A 23,774-nucleotide genomic window follows, 5' to 3' on the forward strand; every position below is an offset into this window, starting at 1 on the left:
TGGTGGAGCTTGTAGTGGCAGTGCAGAGGAAACCTTCTTCACAGTTCCAGGACAGAAAGGAGTGCTTGTGGTCACTAACAGACCAGAGCACAGGATAGGAAAGGAGGAAACACCTTGCCCCTTATCATACCACCCTGCAAGAACTGAAAATTTACAGGTCCCTACAAGTATCTCTGAAAACAGCTGTATAAACCCCCAAAGCTTGGGACAATACATTCTCCACATTGGAAGCAGACTCTTACCTTAACATAGACTTTAAAACTCAAGTAATTAGCCAGGATCATGGGCAAGCAGCACAAAAAGAGTCAGACTATATTATCTTACTTTTGTGACAAAGAAGATCAAAACATATACCTAGAAGAAGACAACAAAGTCAAAGCTCCTACATCCAAAGCCTCCAAGAAAAATATGAATCAGTCCCATGCCTTGGAAGAGCTCAAAAGGGATTTTGAGAAGCAAGTAAGGGAAGTAGAGGAAAAACTGAGAAGAGAAATGAGAGTGATGCAAGAAAATCATGAAAAACAAGTCAACAAGCTTGCTAAAGGAGACCGAAGAAAATAACACCTTAAAAAATAGCCTAACCCAGATGGCAAAAGAGGTCCAAAAAGCCAGTGAGGAGAAGAATGCCCTAAAAAGCAAAATTGGCCAAATGGAAAAGGAAGTCCAAAAGCTTACTGAAGAAAATACTTCCTTAAAAATTAGAATAGAGCAATTGGAAGATAGTGACTTTACGAGAAATCATGACACAGTAAACAAATCCAAAAGAATGAAAAATTAGAAAACAATGTGAAATATCTCATTGGAAAAACAACTGACCTGGAAAATAGATCCAGGAGAGAGAATTTAAAAATTATTGGACTATCTGAAAGCCATGATCAAAAAAAGAGCCTAGACATCATCTTTCAAGAAATTATCAAGGAAAACTGCCCTGATATATTAGAACCAGAGGGCAAAATAGAAATTGAAAGAATCCACAGATCTCCTCCTGAAAGAGATCCCCAAAGGAAAACTCCTAGGAATATTATAGCCAAATTCCAGAGTTCCCAGGTCAAGGAGAAAATATTACAAGCTGCCAGAAGAAACAGTTCAAGTACTGTGGAAACACAATCAGTATAACACAAGATTTAGCAGCTTCTACATTAAAGGACCGCAGGGCATGGAGTAATATATTCCAGGGGGCAAAGGAGACAGGATTACAACCAAGAATCACCTACCCAGCAAAACTGAGTATAATCCTTCAGGGGAAAAAATGGTCATTCAGTGAAATAGAGGACTTTCAAGCATTCTTGATGAAAAGACCAGAGCTGAATAGAAAATTTGACTTTCAAACACAAGACTCAAGTGGAACATGAAGAGGTAAACAGGAAAGAGAAATCATAAGAGACTTATTAAGGTTGAACTGTTCACATTCCTGCATGGAAAGATGATATTTATAACTCATGAGACCTTTGTCAGTATTAGGGTAGTTGGAGGGGAAAAATTATATGTATATATAAAGACAGATAGATAGATAGATAGATAGATAGATAGATAGGTAGATGGCACAAGGTGAGTTGAAGATTAAGGGGTCATATCTGGAGAATAAAATTAAGGGATGAGAGAAGATTATACTAGGAGAAGAAGAAAGGGAGAGGTAGAACAGGGTAAATTATCTCAAAAAAACAGAAAAGAAAAGGCTCTTACAGTGGAGGGGAAATGGGGAAGGTGAGAGGGAATGAATGAATCTTATTCTCATAGGATTTGGCTTAAGGAGGGAATAACATACACATTCAATTGGGTATGGAAAATAGGGGGGGAAGGGGACAAGAGAGCAGGGGGATGATAGGAGGGCAGATTGGGAAAGGGGGTAATCAGAAGCAAATACTTCTGAGGAGGGACAGGGTCAAAAGAAAGAATAGAATAAATGGGGGGCAGGATAGGATTAAGGGAAATAGAGTTAGTTTTTCACAACATGTCTACTATGGAAGTGTTTTGCATAACTGCACATGTATAACCTATATTGAGTTGCTTGCCTTTTCAATGAGGGTGGGTGGGGAGGGAGGAAGGCAGAAAATTTGGAACCCAAAGTTTTAAAAACACATGTATAAAAAAAATGTTTTCACATTCAACTGGGCAATAAGAAATACAGGAAATGGGGTACAGAAGTCTATCCTGCCCTATGGGAAAATAGAAGGAGAAGGGGATAAGAGAAGGGTGGGGAGAGATAGAAGGAGGCAGCTAGGAAGGGGTATTCAGAATGCATGCCATCTTGGGGTGGGGGAGGGGCGAGTGGGGTGAAAATTTGGAACTCAAAATCTTGTGGAAGTAAATGTTGAAAACTAAAAATAAATAAATTTATATTAAAAAAAAGCATTATTTCTGGGAAGGGGTCCATTGATTTTAGGATTGTTCCAGGGATCCAAGCTACAAGGATGGTGAAGAGCTCCTCATTCCAGGATTGCTGTCTCGACTGGTGCTTTAGAAATAAGACAGCTGGGGAGGGTTTAAATGCTTTACACAGTCACAAAATAATCTTTAACCTATAGTTAAAATCTAGATACTCTCAGCTGCTCTGATGAGGTGATGGCAAATTATACTGCCAGACAAGACCAGGCCCAATTAAATTTGATAATTAACCTATTAAGGAAAGCAAGGAGAAAAGAAAAATGCACTCTTTCTATATCTCTGATTCATGTTAGTACAAGCAGAATAACATGAATAATAGATATTGTTGTTGTTCAGTTGTTTCAGTCATATTCAATTCTTCATGACTTTATTTAGGGTTTTCTTGGCAAACATACTGGGGTGGTTTGCCATTAACTTCTCCAGCTCAATTTGTAGAGATGAGGAAACTGAGGCAAACAAGTTTAAGTGACTTGCCCAGGATCACACAGCTGGTACATGTCTGAGGCCAGATTTGAACTCAGGAATATAAGTCTTCCTGATTCCAGGCCTAGCACTGTATCCCACTGTGCCACCTAGCTGATCCATAATAGCATATATAAAAAATATAAAATGAAATATATAAATTCCATAAACAAATATGTTACATATGCCTACAAATCCATATTCCTAGATAAGTAGGAAGGAAAAAATAAACAAAGAAAGAATATGACTTGAAACCTGAAGACCTAGGTTTGAGTCCTACTTAATACACTAAATAACTATGTTGTTAACAACTTCTTGGTGGCATTCAGTCGATTCGGTCACGTCTGTGGAGCATAGCATGCCAACGTTGTCCATGGGATTTTCTTGGCAGGGATACTGGAGTGGTTTGCCATTTCCTTCTCCAGTGGCTTAAGGCAAACAGAGATTAAGTGACTTGTTCAAGGTCATACAGCTAGTAAGTGTCTGAGGCCAAAATATGAACTCAGGTCTTCCTGACTCCAGGCCCAGAGTTCTATGCACTGAGCCATTAAGCTGCCTCCTAATAATTATATGACCTCAGGCAAACAATTTAATTTTATAGATCTTTAGTTCCTTCATCTGTAAAATGGGGACAATAATGCTAACACTATTATGATATGATATAATAATACTATTCTAAAGGGCTGTTTTGAGTAGAAAATGAATTCTATTAAAAGCAATTTTTAACCATAACCACATACTTGTAAGAACTCCATATTATTGAATATGGAAATTCACATCACTACAATTAGTGTTGCTAAAATAGCCAAAGGAGTTAGCATTAACAACGTTTGGAAGTTCTTACTTCTTAAGCTTACTTTTGATTTATTTGCTATCAAGAAGTTTTAAGTACTTAATAAATACATTTCCTGATTGTTTCGTATTTGGCAGACGGCAGATGAAGATGGCAGAGTATACTACCCACCACTTTAGAATCACAGAATGACCATTTTATGAAAGTGGATAGAAATATGTAAATAGTTGAGTTCTTATAACTTTCTTTATGAAAGGAGATGCAACAGGTAAGTACTTACACACTCTGTATGCACTGGATGTACGGCAAAAAATAACGCAGCTAAAAGGGACGATTTGGGAGCCAGGTTTAATCTTCTTCCTTTACTGGTATACTGTAGACCACCAAATAATATTGAGAAGACATCAACCATCAGGACAGAAATGCTACAATGCAGGAGGATGTTGACCATATGAAAACTCACTGGATGGAAACCTCCAGATAAATAGTAGTTAATCCTGCAGCAAACAAAGGATGTTTGGGTTAGATTCAAGAAAGCATATGTACAAAGAAGCTAAGACAACTCAAAGAAAAATGGTTGCAAGTAAAAATGTCAAAGTAAGAAGAAATACTTTGTGTATTTAGGGATAAAAATACTTTAAAAATGAAAAAAATCTGTTGATTCAAAGAACAAAAAAAGTGTGAACAGAATTAGTTGCACAGGGGAAATGGAAGGAAAGGGTATTATTATAAAGGAAGGTAAAAAGTAAAGGAAATGAAAAAGACAGAAAACTAGGTGTTTTAAGAGAGCAGTTCAAAATATAAAGATGATACTGGGTAATTAAATTGAGAATTTAATCAAAAGAATATGCCAGTTTATGAAATACTACTTATAAGCATCTAGAAGGAAGAAATACTGGTCTTCTGTGTGTGTACATGTGCTTGCATAAGCTAACTGTGTCCCCTAAAAGTGCGTAAATTGTTGGGGGGGGGTTTTCTTTCAGGAAATTGAAACATTCTTCCAAATGACTCATATTTTTCTGAGATTTTAATTTCCAATTGATCTTTAATTTTCAGTTACTCAAAACTTTAGTTTTATGTTTCTCTAGTAAGTAGCAAATGATCTATAAACTCATACAGATGCACTAAAAATGTAGAGCAATCTCTATGAAGTGAATAATCTTACCGTAATGAAAATAATAGCTGCTTATACTTTGTTAGTGAGGCACCTAGATGGCTCAGCAGAAAGAGTGCTGGGCCTGAGTCAGGAAGACCCGAGTTCAAATCCAGTCTCAGACACTTACTAGTTATGTGATCCTGGGCAAATCACTTAACTTCTCTTTGCCTTAATCCACCAGAGAAGGAAATAGCAAATCACTCCAGTATCTTGCCAAGAAAACCCCACAGACAGTATTGGTATGCTATGGTCCACGGGGTCACGAAGAGTTAAACACAACTGAACAACAACAACAATGCTTGGTCAAGGGTTTGTTTGTTTGGTGGGGGAATACTGCACTTTTTTTACAGCTAGCATATCTAAACTTCTCATGTGGAACTATAAATAGAATGCTGACTCAAAGTCTGCCTACATACATATACTATTGATGTTTTTATGACCTGCAGGCCAAATGCTGTGTGTTCCAAATGTCTGAAAAACAGCTGCTTCAGAGCTCCATTAATATGTTAATATCCTCTCAACAGAGAAGCCAACACTCCAATTGGTTTATCGTTACCTTGGAATAAGACATGAATTATCATTCATTCATTTTACCACTACTTTAAAAATACTTATTATGTGAAAAACACCACACAAATTATCTTACAGCATGAAAGGAAACTTGGAACAACCAAGTATCACTGTGTGTTTCAGCACAGCTTACCTGAAAGTTAGGACGGTGAGTGGCCGATAAGACTTGTGACTAGTGTTGCTGCTGAGTTTACTACCCCAGAAGTCATGCTGCCAAAGGTCACCAAGCGGAGTTTCTGCTCGGAGGTCCTACAACAGATTTAAAACAAAAACCCAACCCAAAACATGTCACAGAATGTTCCAGATTGGTCTTTCAAAAGGAAGATAAGGGTTGGCATACCCAAAGCAGTTACTACATGAAGAGCAGTAGCTCAATCAACAGACACCTGCAAATTCTTGTTAACAGATTTAAGAGGGGTATGTATTATCAAGAACGAAAACCAACACACCCTTTGGAAAATAAGTCATCTTAGGGAACGAATTATTACTCATACTGGCTCTTTCCATGGTAGCGAAAATATGTTAATTGATATACCTATCAATTGAAGCACGGCTGAACAAATTTTGGTTTATTAATGTTAATGGAATATTATAGCACTTTAAGAAATGACAAATATCGAGAATTCAAAGAAATTTGGGGAGTCTTATATGAATGAACATGGAGAGAATAAAGTAGAATCAAAAGAAAAAGCACCATGATCACCTAGTACAGGGGAAAAAAACACTACAACATCTCATAATTCATATTAATTCGATGTTAATCAGTCTTATTTCCAAATGGCTGCTGGTGAAATATATTCACTTCTCTCTGTCTCTCTCTTTTTTTTAATTAGGCAATTGGGGTTAAGTGACTTGCCCAGGGTCACACAGCTAGTGAGTGTCAAGTGTTTGGTCTGAGGCCAGATTTCAACTAAGGTCCTCCTGACTTCAGGGCCAGTACTCTATGCACTGCGCCACCTACTGCCCCCCTATATTCACTTATCTTGACAGAGGCAGTAGGCTACAAATGCAAAAACTGCATATACTGTGAGCGATGGTTGCTGTATTTATTTTGCCTATCTGCTTTCTTCATTAAAAAAAAAAGATTCTACGGGGGAAGGTTATTAGGAAGTGACAATGAAGTTTCAAAAAAGATTCAATAAGACATTAAAAAGAAACTACTATTTATCTGGGTTTCTACCCAGGGAGTTTTCATATTGTCATTCAATAAACATAAGACATTACAATAATTAAGCATTAATTCCCCTTCATACCTGACATGTTCCCTCTGTGCATAGAATACTTGTAGACTTCAGAGGGAGTGATGAATATAGCAAAAGATACAGAAAAGGGAATCAGAATTTGATCCATCATATTTTTTTTAGTCCCATCCTCAACTGAAATAGGTAAGGATCTGCTGCATTCTTCTCATTACACAGCACACAGCATCTGGAAGATGCGATGTGTTAGGATAGAAATTTAGCACTTCTGAATGCTTGTAAAAAAAAAGTGTATCCGGCTTTTCTGTCCACATATTTTATATGAAGTACAATGAAAACAATCTGCTGCTTTTCTATTCCTAGAGCAGGGAAACCACACTAGACAAGAGAAGCAAAGATAAAGAATGGCAAACTAGTGATGAAAAATTAATGAAACCCCATGGGAAAGATCACTTAATTATAAGCTATTGATCACATCACTAAATATAACAACTAAGAATTTACTCTGGAAAAAAAAATCAGAATTGAATACACGGATCCTTAAGAAGAGGATCACGGGGTTTGAAGATGGGCAGAATCTTAGAGTAGGGAATCATCTTCAAACCCCACATTTTACAAATGATGAAACTGAGACCCAAGGAAGCTCAGTGACTTGTTCAGCACATACACCTTGGCAGATGCAGGACTCAAACCCCTATTATCTATCTCCATATCCAGTGCTCTATTACAACATGGTATCCTACTAATCTAAGCAATGAATAGTTATCATTTAATAAATGTCACGATGTGATTTCTATGGGGAGAGTAACTCTCACATCGTGACATTTTTAAGAAGCATAAGATGATGAATTATACTCTTGGGGTAAAAAAAATGGCTTAGATAAACTAAATGGATTAATCAGAATACTAATGAAATAGAAGCAGAATAATGCAATGAAAAGAATATAGTGCAGAGTTAGGAGAACTATAGTCTACTGCTTCAGAGTACAGATCTCCTATTAGGTAGTTTAGTCAAATAATTTAACCTTTCTGTGCCTCAGTTTCTTAATCTGTTAAGTGGGAATAATATATGCCATATCTATCTTATAAATGCTAAATAAAAACATAAAGGTACTACAAAATTTTAGTTCTCATGAAGATATGAGTAAAAAAAGACACACAGAAAGTGTCATACATAGATTAACAAGTATGCATGACCAAAAAGACATGAAAAATATGACAAAGTCTGGTAAATGACTATAACTCCATATTCTTATATCAAATAAGATCTTTGCTTTCTAGATAGAAAGAAAATAATGTTGCTTTTTGGCAACTTTAACCTAATTGGGCCTTTACTTATTTAATTTTTTGCTTTTTTTTTTTTCATGACAAAGAAGTGCTTTCATTCAGAAATTCTGCTACAAAGGACAGCTCTCTAGTGAGCTGGCCCATCAATGAAATAAGTATTTAGACATAGGAAAAGAGGTAGGCAAATAGTTTGGTGTTTCAAGGCTGAGTAACTCCTTGTTCCCTAGATTCCCTTCAATTAATAAAGCAATTTATTTAAATCACATACATAATAATCTGAGGTCCATTTACCAAAAACATTTCATCAATATAATTCCAATTCTCTATGTGAGTAAACTACTTCTCTTGAGGGCAGCCTGTTTTCTTTAAAGTCTCTTCATTATTGAGTGTTCAGTAGATTATGGGGGGAAAAAGCTCATCCACAGAAGTTGTAGAAAGTATAAAAAAATCACAAAGTTTAAAATCCCTATTTGTTCATTAATAACCCCAAATTATACAATACTTTAAAGTTTCCTAACTATGTAAGCACTTGTATTACAAATATATATAGAGAGAATGAGAATTCTTTCAAATAATCTGACATTTAAAAATTCTAAAGGGATTCTTATAAATCAGCTAATCAGCTAATAATAATAATTAAAACAGCAACTAGTATTTAAATAGCACTTTAAGGTTTGCAAAGCACTTTACATATGTTATCTGGTTTTATTTTCACAACAACCCTGTGAGCTAGGTGCGAAATTATCTTCATTTTACAGATGAAGAAACTGAGCCTGAGAGGCTAAATGACTTGCCCAAGGACTCAAGTCTGCTTCCAAATGGATCCAAGGCCAGTGCTTTACCCACTGGACCCCCTAGATTCCCTATAAGAGTAACAAAGGAAACCTCAAGGTGTTGTATAATTTTAAATACAAAACAAAATGCTGAAGCTAAAGAAATGTTAATCAGGGATTTTTTTTTTTACAGAGGAAAATTAGTATGAATTCTTTTGGGGGTACATATACACTTAAACACTTGATAACTATTTGTTTGCTATGTTAAAGGAAGGGAATCTTCAATAGGAAATGTACTTAAAGCTAGAGCTGTTTATTTAATACTATCTTTGGTGACTGAATTTCACTGCCTCTAAGTACAACTGCTCCAAGGTCCTTATGAGCCTGATGAACTGGCTCACATAAAAATTAGTCAGAAATTTTAAAGATACACAATTTATACACTACTGTGGATTTACCTGAAAACAAAACTCAAAAGCCTCCTTTACTTTAGTTGTCAAATATGGGGGTACATAGTTGAGAAAAGATTCTATATAGCCTACTTCTCCCGTCTAAAAAGAAGACGACTACCTAAGAAATCTCTAAATATTTGATTAGCTGTAGTCTATACACAGCAGGGTGCAATACTTGAAGAAAGGTCAATTTTTCTACATAATGATTTATGTAAAAGATGTATTATGCCTGAGATTCCTGCTAACTCAACGTCTTGAAGAAAAGCATCCTAGTGAACAACAAAAAAACCAGCTCAACACTTTAAGGAAGCATCTGGAACAGAGTCCTTAACACCAATAAAATCCAGTAACAGCCTGTTTCACATTATGGTAGGCTTTGTGCCAACGAACAGAGTATCTTTCATTAAACAGGAAAGAAAAGGGGGGCTAGCAAGTTAACAAAAGGGGCACAGTATGGTGCCCTAGAAAACCCTGGCAAAACAATGCTCAGTAGATATACAAAATGACTTCATCCTGCTGCATCTCACAAAGAAAAGAACTGGAAATATCTAGTTTAATAAAGCCAAGGAACACTTTGCCCTTTTTTCGTCTCTTGGCCAATGTTTTTCTGCCCTGGCAGTTAGTTAATATTTTTTATGAGGGAGGCCTAATCACCAAAATCCAACCAAAAGAAAGAACACAATTTTTAAAAAAATTAATTTGAAAATCAACTCTCTTCTAGTTTTCAAAAAAGCATTATATCTAAATAAGAGTGAGGTTATTTAAACAACTGATTTAATTTGATTTACTTGCCTGCAGCCACAATCTTAATTTTTCCTTCTCACTTCTTTACTTTTTTTAAATAAGCTGAAGCAATAACATCTGTCAGTAGCTGCTGGATGAACTGGAGGAAAATTGTAATTGAAGGAATTGTACCGAAAACAAACATCAGCAATGGTGTAGTCTGTTATCTTTACCCACACTCCGAAAAAAGAAAGGAAAAAATGCATCTTACTTCTTTCTAAGCTACTACAGCACCCATAATTTACTTCATTTTCACAAATCACCATTGTTTTCATGAAGAGATTTATCAACTTGTGAAACAATTCAGGAATATAAAAGCAACATTTATTTCCCACTTAGAAGAATTCCTCACCATGAGTTTTTAATAAAGTTCATTAAGTTTTCCAAGGGAATGCCACACAAATGCATGTAGGCTTCCACAGCAAAGGTAGGTGAAAGTATTTCTTAAAGCTTATCTTGTAGTTCAAGACACAAAAACTCTCCTGAGTACAGCTAGATTTAACAGAAACAATGTAGGCCAGTAGCGAAATTTATTGATGTTCAAAAGGGACTCGGTTTCAAGTCCAGATGACCCCTTCTAAATGTGTTCAAAGTCAATGTCTATTGTTTCCATTTGGCTTTTCTATCTCCCTTTATTTTTTTATTTTTATTTTTATTTTTTACCACTTTTCCCTTTTCCTGATTCTCATTGGCAGATGAAGAAAAAGCATAGCATTTTCCATCTCATACTCAGCATCCACTAATAAATAAAACGGATGAGGACCTTATACATCCAGCCAATTGGATTCTCAAGGTACAAAATGTGTGAAAGTCACACAGCAACAGGAATGGCTCACGACACTTTCACCTGCAGCAGTCAGCATGAAACGCCCTAACATCAATGACAGTAGGTGCCATATGGCCATGCTCCCAACTTTTCCCACTGTCATACCACTTTTCACATAAACTGAAGCACTTGAGCTGTGGCCATGCTTGACTGACAGCTGCAGAGGCTAGAAGTGATGTCATAGAAGCACTCAGGGTTGGAAAAGACCCCAGAGCTCACCTAGTCTAACCCACTCCTTTGTTGTCCATATGTCTCTCTACAAGACTTGTCCACTTATCCATCCCACCCCCACTTATCTATCACCTTCTGTTTACAGGAAATTCAGAAGCCCCCAAGACAGCCCTTTACATTTGGATAGCTGTAACTGTTAGGAGCTCCTCCCCCCTCCCCCCTTAAATCAACTTTAAATCTCTCTGTAGCATCCAAAAGTTTGTTCTTAGTCCCATTCCTGATGAAAAGTAAAACACGCTTGATTCTTCTCTTCCAAATGTCAACTATTCACATACTTGAGGGCAGTCATTACGTTCCCCACAACCCTTTTCTTCTCAATTTTTTCCACTGACCTTGGAATAAATAGGGAAATTTGGAAAGTAGCAGGTTGTAAAGGTCTAAGGATGATGACTTGGTGATCTCTAAGGACAGCTCAAAATCTATGATTCCATGACCCTAAGCAGAAAATTAGCTGCTTTTTTATGCAGAAAAAACAAACAAACCACAAAGACCAACTTGATACAATCTAAGGTCTCTTCTGGATTTAATTTTATGGTCCTATGACTCCAGCAGAAGTGGAAAGGGCATCACACTGCTCATTTTTTTTTTTTGGCTAGGCAATGGGGTTAAGTGACTCTCCCAGGGTCACACAGCTAGTAAGTGTTATGTGTCTGAGGCCGAATTTGAACTCAGGTCCTCCTAAATCCAGGGCCGGTGTTCTATCCACTGCACACTGTGTTCTCACACCAAATTTTAAACTATATTTTATGCATAATCAAAAATAAATTCAGAAACTAATGGGGGAAAACATTCAATCACTAGAGATAAAAGTCCCCCAAGAGCTGAAAATATATCAAATTGACAATTTTGATTATATTAAATTAAGAAGGTTTTGCATAAACAAGACCAACACAACCAAGATTAGAAGGAAAGCAAAAAGCTGGGAAATAATTTTTACAGTTAAGTGTCTCTGATAAAGGCCTCATTTCTCAAACATATAGAGAACTGAGTCAAATTTATAAGAATACAAGTCATTCCCCAATTGATAAAATGGACAAAGGATATGAACAGGCAGTTTTCAGAAGAAGAAATCAAAGCTATCTATAGTCATATGAAAAAATGCTTTAAATCACTATTGACTAGAGAAATGCAAATTAAAACAACTCTGAAGTACTACCTTACACCTGTCAGATTGGCTAATATGACAGAAAAGGAAAATGATAAATGTGGAGAAGATGCGGGAAAATTAGGACACTGATAAATTATTGGTGGAGCTGTGAACTGATCCTGATTCTGCAGAGCAATTTGGACCTATGGCCAAAGGCTATAAAACTCTGCATATCCTTTGATCAGTAAAACCACTACTAGGTCTCTATCCCAAAGAGATTTTTAAAATGGGGGGGGGGAAAGACCTATTTGTGCAAAAATATTTATTGCAGCTCTTTCTGCAGTGGCAAAGAATTAGAAACCGAGAGTGTGCAGACTGATTTCAGAAAAACCTGGAAAGACTTATACAAACTGATGCAAAGTGAAATGAGCAGAACCAGAACACTGTATACAATAATAACAATACTATATGATGATCAATTGTGAATAACTTAGCTATTATACAACGATCCAAGACAATTCCAAAGCACTCATGATAAAAAATGCTATCCACCTCCAGAGAAAGAACTGATGGAGTCTGAATGCAAATTGAAGCACATTATTTTTCATTTTCTGTATTTTTTCATGTTTTTTTTTCTTTGGGTCTATGTCTGACTAATACGGTAATATGTTTTGCATGACTGAACATGTATAACTATATCAAATTCCTTACCATCTGGGGAGGGGGGGAGGTGAGGGACAGAGAAAGAAAATTTGGAACTCAAAATTTTTAAAAATGAATGTCAAAAATTGTCTTTACATATAATCGGAAAAGAATAAAAGATCATTTTATAAAGAAAATGTCAAATTGAGAACAAGTATTGTGTTTAGGGTCAAGTTTGGTTATTAACATCAGTTTAGCAGTCACAGTGAGACACAAACCTTATTGTTGACGATGGCTTCTGAGTCATCAAAGACAAAGTCTCCATCATAACTATGGGCAAAGCACACAAAAGAAACAAATGCCACTAGGAGTTTTGCCCAGTAAGTGGGAATAATGGTTGTTGGTATGACTTGATCCAAATTAACATCCACCTCAGTCATTTTGAAAAATGTTGGTTCCAAGGTTGACGCTCCAGCATTATGCTGATTAGAAATCTGTAAGACATATAACAGGTATTTTAACAGATAATAAATGGTACTGTTAGGTAAATGCATATAAATATACAAAGAAATACAAAAAATTAAATAAATACACAAAATTTTTATATTATGAGCATTTTTATAGTGAATATATTAAATTGACAAGAAAACATATAAGGTCCAATCACAAAAGTTCAATGGACTCGACAATTTTAACCAACTATTAGGGCAATAAATTCATTACCACAAAGTCCTATAGCCAGTTTAAAAAAAAATTTAGCTACCTCCCTTCTAAGCCAATCAACAGAATGTCCATGTTTGTAAGGTACTGAACTAAGGGCTTTGTAAGGGAAAAAAATGTATATGTTCCCTGTTCTCAGTAAGAAAAATAAAAATTATTTCTTTCTTAGAATTTTATTTAGGGCTAGAAGAAACCTAAAAATTATCAAGTCCAACATTCTAATTTTATGAATGAGATACTGAGAACCAGAGAGGTTAAGTAAATTTTTTACAAGGCCACCCAGATAGTAAATAGTAGAGCTGAGATTTGAACCCAAATTCTGACTCCAAATCCAGCACTCTTTCAATTATATCATGATACCTCAATGACCTATCATTTTATTGGTGTGAGCATGATGGAATCCTAATAAAGCTGCTCCTAGCCCCACTGAACAGCAGGCCCACTGCCCCCAGACTCAATACAGCCACTACCTCCCCCAACCCGACTCAATACCCTAACTTCCTCATATATGCCTCACTGCTCCCTGAATAGCAGATATGTCCATGAATTCATATTTCTCACAGAAACATCACGCATGTCCATGTGATGGGATCCCAGCCACTGCCTCTAGTTAGCCACTGACCCCAGACCATTCCTCATATTTCCCACAGAATCAACAAACATGTCCATGCATTCAATTACCATCTAATCTCAGACAGGACCACAACAGTCAGCCAATCAGAAAGCAGCACCACTAGGATGCCTGAGAAGGATGTGCACCCCAAAACAATAGAAGGGCCTTTCCCTAAGTAGGGCTTGACCTAGGGCAACGTTATGATGTAGAGAGGCTTATTATAATATTATTATCATACATATAAGCCCCCCAAATTATGCATTGTGGGTAATCGCACGTGCAGTTTTACCATGGCTGGGACCCCTCCCCCATTACCTAATCCCTTAACAAATCCCTCCTGCCTTTTTAATATTCATAATTTCTGTTGTGTAATCAGCATCATTACACTATAAATTTGCTTGTGTAGTCTTACTAAGTGGCGGGACCTAGCCTGCTTCTGCTGGGCATCAATCCTCAATAAATGCCTATACTTGGATTAGAGGTGGCCTGACTGAATTCTTTGAGACGGTGCTGCCATAACACACCATGAAACCGAAACAAATACTCCCACCACCAACACGGACTCGAATCCCCTTAACAATGAGTAGATGGTAGAATCACATAAAAACCCAAATAACATAGGAGATAAATTACAGCTCAATATAAAACGGCCAAGGCAGCTTATGATTAACTTTCAATTGAGGAGGTTGGATTGGTCCGACAAAGCTTCATAGAAGGAGGCTGTAAACTCGATCTTTTAAAAGGATTCATAGGTAGAGAAAAGGGAGGAGAATAGCCCATGTTGGGAAACAAGGACACTCTACTCATCCAAAAAGGACACTCCTCATCCACCACAGTGGATACTACTGAATGAATGAAATGAAGATATATATGTATATTTATGGACATACTCACATATATGAAATACATATACTTCCATACATATGTAGATATAAAATACAGCACTCACCATTGGAAATTAAAAAAAAGTAGAGTACATCATTCCTACCCTTAAGGAACTTGTAACCCAATTAGGGACACAAGATATATACACATAAAAAGATAACTATTTAAGATTAGTAAGTCCTGAAATAAGTAGTATTACCTAAGTACTAGAGGAATTCAGATATTGATACCCCTCCTCTTGAATGGAGTAATCAAAGAAGTTTTTGTGGAATTGGTGGGACTAGTATTAGGTCTTGAAAGATGTGTAAGATTTAGGTTTGTAGAGAGAAAATGTAGAACAAGTGAACAAAGTCGGGAACAAGCATGGTGTAGGACTTTAGTCTATAACTGACATCAATGCAGTCTTAAAAGGTGCTTAAAAGGTGGTGCTTTTTGTTTTTGTTTTTTGAGAAAAGGGAGTTAATAAGCTTGCCTTAGCAAGGCGGAATAAAGTGATAGAAGACCTAGGATTCCTTGCTAGGTGGTCAGACTTACTCTAATGGATTACAGAAAATCACTGAATTCTTGGGCAAGGGGATGACATTTGCTTCAAGGGGATTAATTTGGCAGCAGTAAGAAAAAAGAATTGGAATAGTTAGATAATAGAAACAACAAGATCAGTTAAGAAGCTATTGTGGGCATATAGAAGTGACAGCCTAGACTCCAATGGTAGCAGTGGGAATTGCAAGAAAAAGATCGTCAATCAACAAGCATTTACTAAATGCCCATAACGTGTCAGACACTATGCCAGGTACCGAGAACACTGACGACAAAATAAAACAAGACTTGCCCTCAAGAAGCTTACATTAAGGGCAGCTAGGTGGCGCAGTGGATAGAGGACCAGTGCTGGAGTCAGGAGGACCTCAGTTGAAATTTGACCTCAGACACATTTACTAGCTGTGTGATCCTGGGCAAGTCACTTAAACCCAACTGCCTCGCCAAAAAAAAAAAAGAAAAAAGAAAAAGATGAATAATAAGGAAAGGTGGGTTCTTTAGGGGGGCAGCTAGGTGTCACAGTGGATAGAGCTCTGGCCTTGGAGTCAGGAAGGCCTGAGTTCAAATCCAGCTTCAGACACTTGACACTTACTAGCTGGGCAAGTCACTTAACCCTGATTGCCCCACACAAAAAAAAAAAAGAAAAAAAGAAGCTTACATTATGTGGGGGAGATGGCATGAATTCATTTAAGTATATACAAAATAAAAACAAGACAATCTTTGGAGTAAAAAGCACTAGCCTCACAGGCAAGAAGAGAGGTATCAGGAAATGACAAATTTAGGAGGGGCCCCTGATCTGAACTTTGAAGAAAACTAGGGATCCTAAGGGGCTAAGGTGGGAAGAGAGGGGGTATTCCAAGCATGGCAGGGGTAGATGTAGAACCGCCTGGGAAAAGACATGAACAAAGGAGATGGAGTATCATGTATGAGGAATAAAAAGGTCAGTTCCGCTAAACTAAAAGGGTACATAAATGGGAGTAATATATAAGGCTGGAATGGTTGGTTAGAGCCAAGCTGAGAAGAACTTATGCCAAAAGACAGACTGACAAAGGAGTGTGTCTGGAAAAAACTTATTAATAGAGTGATGGGGTCTAAAAACAATGCTGCAGCCAAAATAGATGAAATATTGGTGATGTTCAATCTGTAATAAAGAACTGAGGGGCGGCATAACAGCCAACAGGCTATAGTGACAGAGTGGATGTCTGTTTTGCCATAAAGGACAGATAAAGGACACGCCATAAAGAGATTTTGTTTCAAAGTTAAGGGTGAAAAAAGGAAATAACTAGGGCTACCTTAGAAGGCAGGTACTATAGCAGAAGCTATCAGGTATTCATGGACTGTTCAAGCCATAGCACTGGAGATCACCAAGTTCAACTCTCTTCTTTTACACACAAGGAAACTGAGTCCCAGAGAATTTAAGTGACTTGTCTAAGGACACATATCTAGTTAGAAATACAGTTGAGACTAGAATTAAAGATTGTAGCTCTTTCTAGTGCTTTTTCCACTGTGCTGCACTGGAGAAAAGATTCCTGCAATAAGTGGGAGGTTAGAATAAATGACCTCCAGGTCAAGTCTATGATTACATGATCTCCCACACTGCATCTTATAAATCTCATAAAAGCCTCATATTCCCTTAGAGCTTAATCCAAATCAATATCAACTCACTACAAATGGCACCTATCCCTTATTTCTTCTTTGGGTTCTTTCTTTGGATTTATCCACAATGAGATCAAGGGCAGGAATGGATTCCCATCTTCTCTTTCTTTTTTATGTGATCCTCCATAGAAGCTGTGAATAGTTTGGTAGAATAAGAGTTTCAGAACTGATTACACTCTCTTGATCAACAAAGGGACTTAACCCACATTTAGGTCTTTCTACTCTAAGCTTTGAGCAGCTGAAGGAGGACCAGCACCTCCCCGCTTATTTTGAGAAGATAGCTTAGATCTGTTAAATCCTCATTTCCTATGCTAATTCTGCAAACTACAGAATTAATGAGTCAACAAAGGTCCAACAACAGAGACAGCTTTACTCTAGACATTTATTTTTACTGAGCTCATTAATGGAGATCAAACAAGACAGGAGACTCATCATCTGATAGTAACACCTTTTAATTTCTAGCAGCCTGAGAAAGGTTTAGATTTACAACTGGAGATGAAAGGCTTGGCTTCTCATTTAATGTCAATCTCTTGAACCATTCTGACTGCTATAAGAGCTGCCAGGCAATATTCCAGCTACTACCTCCCTCATCTTTCCTCCTGGCAATGAATGGGTAAATCATCTCTCAGGTACCCACACTACAGCTACAAATTCTGTGTAAGACTCTCCATGCCCATGGCATTGTGCTTCAACTTATTTAAGTTACTGCTTCCTTACACTATTAAAAGACCATATAGTCAAGATATACCATTATTTAATTTGGTAGAAAAATGAAAATGAAAATTTTGACTTTAGATTTAAAAAATCACTATGAAGGCTATGAAACTATATTACTGTAGTATGGAAGTACACAGGAAAGTATTAAGGTTAACCTGGTCAGCCAGGTAATGTGGTGGATAATGCCCCAGGTCTGGAGCCAGGAAGACTCATCTTCCTCAGTTCAGATCTGGCTGCAGACACTTACTAATAGTGTGACCCTAGGCAAGTCATTTAACCCTGTTTGCCTCAGTTTCTGTGTTTGTAAAATGAGCTGGAGAAGGAAATGACAAACTACTCCAGTGTCTTTTCCAAGAAAACTCCAAATGGGGTCAAGAAGAGTCAGAAATGACAAATGAATGAACAATAAATTGAGGTCAACACTTATATAACTCTTAATAATAATAATAATCCACATTTACATGGTACAGAGAATAGAATGTTAGACTTGGAAGAACTCAGGAAGGACTGAGTTCAAATCCTGGTTTAGTCACTTACTAGCTGTGTGATCCTGGGAAAGCAAATTTGCCTCAGTTTTCTCATCTGTAAAACTGGGTCAATAATAGGACCTACCTCATAGGTTTGTTGTGAGGATCAAATGAAATAATATTTATAAAGCACTTTACAAACTTTAAAGTTCTAAATAAATGTTAGATGTTGTAATAATAATAATTATTATTATATAGCATTTCATTCTTTATGAAGCACTTTAGTTACGAGACAGTTTGTTAGACAGTGTAACTACTAAAAATTCCATTTTACATACGAGAAAGCTGCAGCTCATAGTCACAAGGTATTTGCCTACAAGGTACTTGTCACAAATGCATTAAGTGCCAGAGCCAAGACTAGAAAATCAGGTCTTCTAATCTCACAACTGGTTTTCAATCTATCATAACCTACTTCCCAGTTAAGTGAAAAGAGTCACTTTAGCTACAGCATTTAATATACTGTTAACTAAATGTCAATATCATGTTATAATAATAGAGCAAAATGTTCTATCATATATAATTTTTTTGTTCTTTAACTTCTGAAGACCATGGATACATGGATACTTTATTTCTCAAGGCACAGGGTCAAGAAGTTGTTACTTCTCAAATTAATACAAAATAAATGAATGTGGCCTCAGAACTGAAGGATTACTAACACAACAGCAATAAGCATTTGAAAGTAAATCATAAGAAAGAAGTTATAATCACCACAATCTTTTTATATGTGACTACAAATTTGTATGTCTTTGAATAGATAAGTGAATCTTTGAATAAATAAATCTTTGAACACTAAGTGACTATAAAACTTTGAATATATAGGTGAATATAAAAGGTCTTTATGAAAAAAATTGAACGCGCTATGTGGTAGTGCTGTGTAATGAACAGAGGGCTTCTCTGGAAGACTTGGGCTCAAGGCCGGTATCTAACACAAATCAGCTGGGACAAGTAGGCAAGTTACACTACCTCTGCCAGCCTCAGTCCTCCCCTATAAAATGTGGATAATAATAGCACCCACGCTGAGGTTGTTGTGAGGTTCAAATGAGATGATACATGTAATGTAGCTAAGATAGTCTTGGAGCTTCTTAGGACCCGAAGAGGTTAAGTCACAAATGAATTATTGATTTGCATCTGTGGAGGGAGTTTCTGCAATGAAGTTTTCTTTAACAATGAAATCACAAGTACTAACCAAACACACATACATATATACATACATACATAGACACATATGTATCTACATACATATTATGTGTATAGATGCATATACATATACGCATACAAATATAAATATGCGTGTATGTGTGTGTGAGAGAGAGAGAGTGAGAGTGTATAGGCAGCTACGTGGCTCAACCAATAAAGTATTGGGCCTGGAGTCAGGAAGACTTGAGTTCAAATCTGGCCTCAGACACTTACTAGCTGTGAGACCTGGGCAAATCACTAGCAAACCCTTCCAGTATCTTTGCCAAGAAAACCCTATGGAGAGTATGATCCATGTGGTCATGAAGAGTCAGACATGACTGAACCACAACAATAATATGTATACGTATTTACATGAATATAATTAAAGGCCAAATACATCTTTGAGGAACGGTGTGGAAAGGCCTAGGTGTGGGCCAACATTCCTTCCAAAGCGAAAACTTAAATAACTAGTTCTTATTTGAATTTCTTGAGGAATGAAGAAGTCTTACAAGCAGCAAACCAAACCAGGAAGAAAAAGCAAAATAATAAAACTACATTACAGAAGAACAAATCAAATTAAAGACACAATCACTATAGCACTATTATTAGAAACGGCATTTTAAAAGATGCACAAAACATAAATGTAAACACAGTTCCTTTCTGATGGTTCCCACAATGAATAGTTAAAGGGCCAACATGTGGTTTAAGAACATGAGAGAGGATAAAGGTATGTGCTATGGTGGATAGAGTGCTTGACTTGGAATCAGGATGATGTGGGTTCTAACCTTGCCTCAGATACTTACTAGGTATGTGACTCTAAGAAAGTCACTTATTTAGCCTCATTTTGCTCATCTGTGGAATGTGGACAATAATAGCACTACCTTACAGAGTTGTGAGGATGAAATGAGATGACATATAGAAAGAAGCCAGGGAGTTCCTCAGATAATGTTGGAGTGTCCTCTACATGAAGGGAAGTAATGTGATATAAGGCTAGAAAGAAAGGGTGGCTCTAGATCACAGGTGTCAAACTCAAGGGCAAAAGTACCCAGTACAGCCTAAACCAGATTAAAATGTAATTGGGAAATGTTTAACAAAATAAATGAAAATACAATATACAGTATTTCACTGGATCCTCACGACAACCTTACGAATTAAGTGCTACTATTATCCCCATTTCACAAATAAGAAAGAGAGGTTAACTAAAATCTCCCTGACTCCAAGTCCAACATTATTCACTGGGCTACCTGGCTTCTTTCTATATATCAACTTATTTTGCTGTAAATAGAGAGGAATGCTGATGGTGAGAGGAAAAAAAGAGCAGTTTTAGATTCTCTCTGCAAAGAGATTCAAGCCTGATTCAAGTCTAGATGATGAAGAGCTACATTTTACACAACAGGTGTCCTCTAAGTCATTACTGGAAAGTGTGCTAGAATAAATAGTATTTGGTAAAGTTATTTAGTAATTACATATAAGGAAAATGTATAGAATACTGAGGAAAGCACAGAAAATAGGTAGGAAGTAACTGTTAGAATAAAGTATGCAAGAAGAATTGCCACAGAAAGAAAAAGGAAGACCTAAAAAGTACTTAGAAGATCAGGGGAAAATAGCCCTAGAGCTGGAAGGACCTCAGAGATCATCTAGTCCAGCCCCTTCATTTTACAAATGAGGAAACTGAGGCCCAGGGAGACTAAGTGATATGCTGAGTAAATGTATGAGGTAGTATTTGAATCCAGATTCTCTGATTCTGGATCAGGAGAAAGAGCTGTAAGAATCTGGCTGTAGATGGAATGTGAATTTAAAAAAATACAACAGGCTCAAATGGCAGATTTGTAACAGTTCCTAAGATATAAGGTACAAATACAGAGTCAGAGATAATATGTATCTCTAAGCAATTTAGTTTGGCAAACATTATTATGTGCCTGTGCTAGGGAAGACCAAGTTTAGATAATGCATTATCCACGCCCTCATGAAGCTTTCAGTCTTTTGGGAGAATAAACCACAGATAACTGTGATAAACTGTACTACACACTAATTAGAGTCACAAAACAAAATGCTCTTTGAGTTCTGCATAGGAAAGTTATTTCTGACTAGGGAGATTGGGGATTTTGGGGGTGGGGTGAGTTGGTGGGGAAAACCTGGCATTTGAGTTTGTCTTTAAAATTTGGATAGAAATTCTGCACGGAAGAAGGCTGCAGAAATACAAAATTTAGGCAGAGGGATAACAGCATCAGTAAACACATGGAGGTGGGAAAGTGCAAAGTTCATTGCAAGGAAAAAGAGTACAACATGGCTGGAGTAGTCTGTACAGGAAGGGGACTAAGGTGATATAAGGCTAGAAAGGTGGCTCTAGATCAGAGGTGACAAACTCAAGGGTAAAACTACCCAGTACAGCCTGATTCAGATTAAAATGTAATTGCGAAATGTTTAACAAAATCAATAAAAATGTAATACAACACAGAGATTCTACTTGAATTTGACACCACTGCTCTAGATCACTTCATGTCAAATTTGAACTGTCACTTAGCTGGCAAAAAGGAGTCACTAACGATTTCCGAGAAGGAATAACATTAGGAGAACAAGATAATCCTGACAGTAGCAGGAAGAAGGGAATGGAAGCAGGATGATAAGAAGGCTATTATGGTGGCCTAGGTGGGTAGTAATGAAGACCTCTAAAGATGAAAGTTAAATGAGAAAAGCTTATTACGTGCAGAACACTGTAGTAAATACTGAAGATGCACAGAGAAAAGTGAGACAGTTCCTTACTCTCAGGGTTCACATTCTAATGGGGGATTCAACACATAGATGTTTCATCTGCAAAGATGACAGAAATGATAAGAGAGGAGGGCCTGATGCAAGAGATATTATGGAGGTAATATTGACAGGATCTGATGACTAATTATAGATCAAGGCAAGAGAATGGGTAAACCAGATTATGAACATGAGAGATTGAGTGAAAGCTGGTAGTACCACAAATAGCAACAGGTAAATAAGGAGGAAACCCTTAAGCAGGGTTAAGGGGAAAGAAAGTGACCTCATTTTGTGATATATTAAACTTAAGGGTGGGAGGAGATGGCCTGTAAATACATACACCTGGAACTCTGAAGGTAGGTCAGAACTCACAGCAAGATCCTAAAGGTCTGCTGGAATTAAGGATACAAATAGAAGAATTTGTTTTAATGGGGAATAGGGTAACTCTTCTTCCATAACCAAAGGAAAGAGTAGATGATGTTGCTGAGAAGTTAAGAGGAATGCAGGGGAGTAGAGTTTTGATCTTCCATGAGAAAAAGGAAGGTAAGTCATTTGCTATAAATAGAGTAATGCTGATGGTGAGAGAAAAGGTTCAAGCAAATCCGATAGCACTATGGACTGCAGCAGAAGGACCAACCTGAGGAAGAGCCATCAGAAATGGTCAAACTGAAGTGCATGCCCAGACAATGACAGTGCCTGCAAAAATTGGTCACTGTCCTAACTACAGGGCAATCTTCATGTTTGTGGTGTGGAAAGGTCTTTCAGTCTTTGAGAGCCATCTCACTGAAACAGAATATCACTCTAATACGATCAGTGATTTCCATCATCTGTAAATAAAAGATAAAAGTGAAGCTCATTTGTGGCTCTTCGTTACTGGGGTCAATTGGGCACCTTGAAGAACTGCCTTCTTGTCTGCGTTGTCACAATCACCAGCTCTGTCAAAGCTAGAGAAAATTCTATCTACCCACCCTTCACCAAGCAGTGCTGAACTAAAAGACAACTTTTCTTTCTCTCATAATCACACTCATGGTTTTAAATTTAATAAAAAGATGAATGCCACACAGCATGGAACTACGTCGTTAACAATTCACAATGAAGCAGCTGCCCATAACTCAACTCTCCCAGAAAGTTTCCAGCTTGCTAGCTTGTAGCCATTTTCTCATCCCAGTCGGCTGGCATCATTTAACTATACTTCCATCAGCGGCAAGACAGGCATTGCTTGTGGGTATAAGAATGGGATGAGCAGATGGAAAGGGAGGAGAACTAGTCAGTCCACTAGTATAAATGTTTCTTAAGAAATTGAATAATTCACCTCATCTATTCATTCCAGGACAGTGGGAAATGGAACAGGCACCCTCACTTTAATAATTTTTATGGCAGGATAGACAATTCTACATTGTCTTGTTACTATGAAGACAGACAAAAGCAAAACAAAAAACCCCAACTACACTGAAACAAAATAGGAGCCATGCAGCGTATGCCTGATGTGAGGAGATGGTGGCAGCACCTGCTCTCCTTTTCAAAAAGTCCAAATCCACACCTATAACTCACT

At 37.2% G+C, this 23,774-nt stretch overlaps 1 protein-coding gene across 4 annotated transcripts in view; it reads right to left on the reverse strand.

Annotated features, from left to right (window-relative positions):
• The window catches only part of TMTC4 (transmembrane O-mannosyltransferase targeting cadherins 4), a 93,436-nt gene that overhangs the window by 68,533 nt on the left and 1,129 nt on the right, over positions 1-23,774 (reverse strand). For all 4 annotated transcript variants that reach the window (XM_020964016.2, XM_020964014.2, XM_020964015.2 and 1 more), the window contains exons 2-4: positions 12,925-13,140; positions 5,500-5,615; positions 3,921-4,137 (exon numbers count right to left, since the gene is read on the reverse strand). In XM_020964016.2, coding sequence (XP_020819675.1) covers positions 3,921-4,137; positions 5,500-5,615; positions 12,925-13,140 — 549 coding nt within the window. The remainder of the gene's footprint in view (positions 1-3,920; positions 4,138-5,499; positions 5,616-12,924; positions 13,141-23,774) is intronic.

This window comes from Phascolarctos cinereus, unplaced genomic scaffold (genome assembly GCF_003287225.1).
Source record: "Phascolarctos cinereus isolate Bilbo 61053 unplaced genomic scaffold, phaCin_HiC Scaffold_7;HRSCAF=346, whole genome shotgun sequence".
In the NCBI taxonomy this organism is placed as follows: domain Eukaryota; kingdom Metazoa; phylum Chordata; class Mammalia; order Diprotodontia; family Phascolarctidae; genus Phascolarctos; species Phascolarctos cinereus.